Below are 6,341 nucleotides of genomic sequence, written 5' to 3' on the forward strand. Positions count from 1 at the left end.
ATTTCAGAGTTGTTTTCAAGAGTACTTGAAGGTAAGTTTCTGATTCTTGTTCTAAATTCCTTGCTTTCTCTCTTCAAGAGTACTTGGGGGTTAAAGGGATTGTCGGGTACTTCCGAGATTGCATGCTTTCTGCTAGATGTTCCTTGTTGATTTGCAAGAGTACTTGTTAATTGGCTAGGGTCGTATTATCTGGTATCAGAGCACTGTGGTTGTGGATTTCAATCTATCCTAGGGTTAGGGACTTAAAAAAAAAAAATTCTTTAAATATTGTTCGATCTAGACATTATCTCTTTAGATCTTGTTGGGTCTAGACAATTTCTCATTAGATCTTCTTGGATCTAGAATTTTCTTGTTAAATCTTCTTGAATCTAGTTTTCTCTTTGTATCTTCTTATTGTTTGCATCATTTTCTAGTTACCCTTTTGACTAATTCAAGATCTATCTTTGAACATTCTTGTTGTTTGCTTATCTCTTGATAAAAAAAAAAAAAAAAAATCTGGATCTGAATTGGTTGTTAAAGACATTACCTACCTAAAATTGAATTGGGAGACACAAAAATCATTGTTGGACAAAGTCATTACCCACCTAAAATTGAATTGGGAGACACAAAAGTCATTGTTGGACTAAGTCATTACCTACCTAAATTGAATTGGGAGACACAAACCATCCACTTATACCTTGTTAAGCCCTTACCCTACCTAAATTGGGTCACATTTGTAGGTTAAGTGAGGATATAAATCAAAAACGTTGTGCTATAGTAACTTGCTACAGGAACTCAGAAGCAAACTTGCTACAGTACCTTAAAACGTCTGCTACAGTAACTTGCTACAGGAACTCAGAAGCAAACTTGCTACAGTACCTTTAAAAAAAAAAATTTTTTTTTGGGTTTTCTTTGTTTGCTTGCTTTGATTGGGTAGAATTAATTAGGTTCATATTTGGTTTGCTTTGTAGTGAACTAAATCCATACACTATATCCCTAAATCGTCTTTTAAATTCTAGTTTCAATTTCTTGTTTGTGTGCTATCTTTGCTTCATTTAACATTGCTAAAGTGTTATTTGCTTGTTCCTACACTTTAGTTTATTGATTTCTAGCAATACACCTTTCTTATTCTTGTATTGCCATTCAAACATTGTGATTTCTTGATAGAGTTTGTGCATTACTTAATTATATTCTTTGTTTTTCCTAACTTTCTCTTGACTTTTGTAGCAACTTTGGGATTCTGAAGTGCAATTATTCAAGTGGAAAGAGTGGTAAAAGGCTGGAGTGAAACCCACATATTGAAAAAAAAAAAAAAAGCCAAATAAGGAGAGAAACACGTGAGGGAGTGATAAACTAACTATTTCCTTAGTTTTTGCAATCTTATTTCAGGATGTCTAATTCATCTAGAGACAAGGATAATAGCCCTCTCAAAGTTGAAGATCCAAAACTACAAGCCTTTCTAGATGCTTTCTCTGGAGAAATGGGACGAATCACTAGGCTTATGGAGAGCTTTAATGACAGACTGGAGATTCAAGAGCAAAAGACAGAAAGACATGACCCTAATGCCACAAGGAGGGGTGCAAGCACTTCCAAAGAGCACTCTAGACAACCTTGGCATGAAGAGTATGAAGAAGAGGATGATGAATGGCATAGAGAGCCTATGTGGGCAAGAGGAGGTAGAAATAATAGAGGAACAGGAAGAGGGATTGGTAGAGGCCGTGTTTACAGAAATGAAACTTACTATGGAGAGGATGACGAAGAGGTTGACACACCATTAGATGGTAACTTGGGTAACATCAAACTCAAGGTGCCACCTTTCAAAGGCCGAAACAATGCAGACGAATACTTGGAATGGGAGAGGAAGGTCGAGATGATCTTTGAATGCAACAGGTATACTGAAGAAAAAAAGGTGAAAATTGCAGCCTTAGAGTTCCAAGACTATGCTCTATTTTGGTGGGATCAACTTAATCAGAGTCGAAGAAAAGTGGGAAGACGACCTATCCACAATTGGGAAGACATGAAGGAGGTAATGAGAAAACGTTTTCTTCCTGAGCATTATTTCAGGGAGTTGCATCAGAAGCTTCATAGACTCGTCCAAGGAGCCAAATCAGTAGAAGACTATCATAAGGATATGGAGATGTGCATGGCTAGAGCACACATTGAGGAAAATGAGGAGGTGACCATGGCTAGATTCCTAGGTGGCCTTAATAAAGACATAGCTGATGCATTAGAGATGTACAAGTATGATTCCATGGAGGAGATGCTGAATATGGCTATGAAGTTAGAGAAGCAGAGAAAAGGGAAGAGCACCACATCATATAGGGCTGCCAACAACAACAGCAATTCTTGGGGTGCTAGATGGCCTAAAAGGGAGGAGAAAAAGGAGTTTCAAAGCTCTACACAAAAGGGGACAGATTCAGTGCCTAAGGCATTCACGCCTAATGTGCCAACTTATTCAAAGGGTTCAAGTTCCATTACTCCTAGTAGAGACATCAAATGTTTCAAGTGTCTTGGGAAGGGCCATATATCGTCTCAATGCCCTAATAAGAGAGTAATAGTGATTAGGGATGGATACACCTATTCTGAATCTGAGGATGAAGAAAACCCAATGCCACCACTTGAAGACTGCCATGATGATGATGAGGTTGATGATGAAGTTTTACAACCTGAGATGGGACAATTACTAGTTACTAGGCGAGTTCTCAACTTGCAAGTTCAAGAGGAGAGCTTAGTACAAAGAGAGAATATTTTCCATACTAGGTGCTTGGTACTTGACAAGGTATGTCTTTTGATTATTGATAGTGGAAGTTGCACTAATGTAGCTAGTTTGAGCATGGTGCAGAAATTGGGTTTGACTTGTGTGCAGCACCCAAGGCCATATAAGCTTCAATGGCTAAATGATATGGGTTCTGTAAGAGTAAACAAGCAGGTGAAGGTGCCATTTTCCATTGGAAGGTACAAGGATGAGGTCACTTGTGATGTAGTACCTATGCTAGCTGGGCATATTCTTCTAGGCCGCCCATGGCAATTTGACAGGCGAGTCCAGCATGACGGGTACACCAACCAATTCTCCCTAGCCTATTTGGGTAAAAATGTGGTTCTAGCTCCTTTAACACCACAAGAGGTCTATTTGGACCAAAAGAGGATATTAGAAAGTGAGGGGCAGAATTGTATTCAGGGGGAGGGAGAAAATAAAGATAAAGAAAAAAGGGATAAAGAGGCCAAGAGTGAAAAGAAACAATTGAATGGCCCATTGGTGAGTAAAACACCAAGAGAGGGAAGAAAGAAACAAAACATGTATGTAAGAGAGAGAGAGATCCGTAGCAGTGTTGGTGAGGGTAGACCAATCTTAATGATTCGGTTTAAGGAAACTTTGCTTAATTTGACTGACATTGACACTTCTTCTTTGCCTCCTAGTTTTGTTTCTTTGTTGCAGGAGTTTTCTGATGTGTTTCCTGATGAAATGCCTAGCGGACTACCACCCCTAAGAGGCATTGAGCATCAGATTGACTTCGTGCCCGGAGCCACAATTCCTAATAGGCCAGCGTATAGGAGCAAGCCCATGGAGACTAAGGAGTTGCAGCGCCAAGTTGATGACCTGTTGTCTAAGGGATTTGTGAGGGAGAGTATGAGCCCATGTGCAGTGCCTGTATTACTTGTGCCTAAGAAAGACGGTTCTTGGAGGATGTGTGTTGACTGCCGAGCTGTCAACAAAATCACAGTTAAGTATCGCCATCCAATTCCTAGGCTAGATGATATGTTAGATGAACTGCATGGTAGTAAATACTTTTCGAAAATTGATTTAATGAGTGGATATCATCAAATTAGAATGAAGTTAGGTGATGAATGGAAAACTGCCTTTAAGACTAAATATGGTTTATATGAGTGGATGGTTATGCCATTTGGACTAACAAATGCACCTAGTACTTTCATGAGATTAATGAACCATATCTTACGTGCTTTTCTAGGCAAATTTGTTGTGGTTTATTTTGATGATATACTGATTTATAGCCAATCTATTGATGAGCATATTGAGCATGTTAGGTTAGTATTGATAACTTTGAGAGTTGAAAAGTTATATGCTAAACTACAGAAATGCACTTTTTGCATAGATAGGCTTCTTTTTCTTGGTTTTGTTGTGAGTGCACAGGGGATTGAAGTCGATGAGGAGAAGGTTAAAGCAATTCGAGAATGGCCAACTCCTAAATCTATATCTGAGGTGAGGAGTTTCCATGGCTTGGCAAGCTTCTACCGGAGGTTTGTGAAGGACTTCTCTACTATAGCAGCCCCACTCACAGAGGTGGTAAAGAAGGAAGTTGGGTTCAAATGGGGGGAAGCGCAACAAAGGGCATTTGATACTTTAAAATCCATTCTTTGTTCTGCTCCTATTTTAGTTTTACCTGACTTTGAAAAAACATTTGAGATTGAGTGTGACGCTTCTGGTGTAGGTATTGGTGCAGTGTTGATGCAGGAGAGAAAGCCTATTGCCTATTTCAGTGAGAAACTCAATGGAGCGCAACTCAATTATTCAACCTATGACCAGGAGCTATATGCTCTAGTGAGAGCATTGGAGGTATGGCAACATTACCTTCTACCCAAAGAATTTGTCATACACACTGACCATGAGTCTTTAAAGCACCTCAAGGGACAAGGTAAGTTGAACAAGAGACATGGTAAGTGGGTTGAATTCATTGAACAGTTTCCTTTTGTGATTAAATACAAGCAAGGGAAAGAAAATATTGTGGCTGATGCACTTTCTAGGAGGTATGCTTTAATTACTACTCTTAATGCTAAGTTGTTAGGATTTGAGCATATAAAATCCTTGTATGTTGATGATGATGACTTCAGTCTTATTTGGAGTGCATGTGAACATGGGGCATTTAATAAGTTCTTTAGGCATGAGGGGTTTTTATTTAAGGGAAATAAACTTTGTATACCCAAATGTTCTATGCGTGAATTGCTTGTATTAGAATCGCATTGTGGAGGACTTATGGGGCATTTTGGTGTTATTAAAACATATGATATACTTGCTGAACATTTCTTTTGGCCACATATGCGTAGGGATGTAGAGAAACTATGTGGTGTGTGCATAGCATGTAAGCAAGCTAAGTCTAAATCTATGCCTCATGGCCTTTATATGCCTTTACTTGTACCTACTTTGCCTTGGACTGATGTTTCTATGGATTTTGTACTTGGATTGCCCAGAACAAAGCGTGGTAGGGATAGTATTTTTGTTGTTGTGGACAGGTTTAGTAAGATGGCACATTTCATTGCATGCCATAAGAGTGATGATGCTGTCCATATTGCTCAGTTGTTTTTCAGGGAGGTTGTGAGATTGCATGGGGTGCCACGCACCATAGTCTCAGACCGTGATGCCAAATTCCTTTCTCACTTTTGGCGTGTTTTATGGGGTAAGCTTGGTACAAAGTTGCTGTACTCTACTACTTGTCATCCCCAAACGGATGGACAGACTGAGGTAGTTAACAGAACTCTAGGTACTTTACTTAGAGCGGTGGTTGGTAAGAATCTGAAAACCTGGGAGGATTGTTTGCCTTTCATTGAATTTGCTTATAATAGGTCTATACATTCTTCTAGTGGTTATAGTCCATTTGAGCTTGTGTATGGTTTTAATCCTTTAACTGTACTTGATTTATCTCCTTTGCCTTTAAGTGAAATTGCTAACTTAGATGGTGAAAAGAAGGCTGAATTGATCCGGGAGATACATGCTAAAGCTCGGGCTCATATAGACATGAAGAACAAAAGCTATGCTGACCGTGCCAACAAGGGAAGGAGGCGTGTGGTATTTCACCCTGGAGATTGGGTTTGGGTGCACATGAGGAAGGAAAGATTCCCAAACCAAAGGAAAGGAAAGCTTGCTGCCCGAGGTGATGGGCCTTTTCAAGTGTTGGAGAGGATCAATGACAATGCCTACAAGATTGATCTACCAGGTGCGTATGGCGTGTCTGCTACCTTTAATGTTTCTGACCTTTCTCCATTTGATTATGATTCAGATTTGAGGACAAATCTTTTTGAGGAGGGAGGGAATGATACGGATCAAGGAAGCAAGGTGAAGGATCCTCTAGCTCTACCCGTGGGGCCAATCACAAGAGCTCGTGCAACCAAGCTACGAACAGCCTTGAATGCATTTGCTCAAGAACAAATCACACTGGAGCTTCAAGATCATAATTATGCAAGATGTGAGATTAAACTTGAAGAAGCACCAAAGCTTGTTATGATGCTTGAGGCGTGCAATGAGGCTGCCATTTGATGCATTTTACATGATTCTATACTTAGGCAAATTTAGGAGGTTGTTATCTTATTATGAGCTTAAGTATGGGTTGTGTAGGGCCTTCGGCCCATTT

At 39.6% G+C, this 6,341-nt stretch overlaps 1 protein-coding gene across 1 annotated transcript; it reads left to right on the forward strand.

Moving 5' to 3' along the window:
* The first annotated feature begins 1,639 nt into the window (after positions 1–1,639).
* LOC149497634 (uncharacterized) lies at positions 1,640–5,312 on the forward strand. Its single transcript, XM_089719236.1, has 6 exons — positions 1,640–2,530; positions 2,846–3,103; positions 3,347–3,937; positions 4,073–4,198; positions 4,625–5,075; positions 5,302–5,312. Exons 1-6 carry the CDS (start codon positions 1,640–1,642, stop codon positions 5,310–5,312), a joined length of 2,328 nt encoding a protein of 775 aa, XP_089575362.1.
* Positions 5,313–6,341: the final 1,029 nt, after the last annotated feature.

Source organism: Jatropha curcas, chromosome 3 (genome assembly GCF_041381405.1).
Source record: "Jatropha curcas cultivar XTBG-Jc1 chromosome 3, XTBG_Jcur_1.0, whole genome shotgun sequence".
NCBI classification, from domain to species: domain Eukaryota; kingdom Viridiplantae; phylum Streptophyta; class Magnoliopsida; order Malpighiales; family Euphorbiaceae; genus Jatropha; species Jatropha curcas.

Excerpts from the sequence above, each read along its gene's own strand:
- LOC149497634 (XM_089719236.1), top strand. The coding sequence starts at position 1,640 with ATGTGGGCAAGAGGAGGTAGAAATAATAGAGGAACAGGAAGAGGGATT. Across the intron at positions 3,104-3,346 it reads CTCCTTTAACACCACAAGAG|GAAACTTTGCTTAATTTGAC; the intron begins GTCTATTTGGAC and ends ATTCGGTTTAAG. Across the intron at positions 3,938-4,072 it reads TAATGAACCATATCTTACGT|AAATGCACTTTTTGCATAGA; the intron begins GCTTTTCTAGGC and ends GCTAAACTACAG.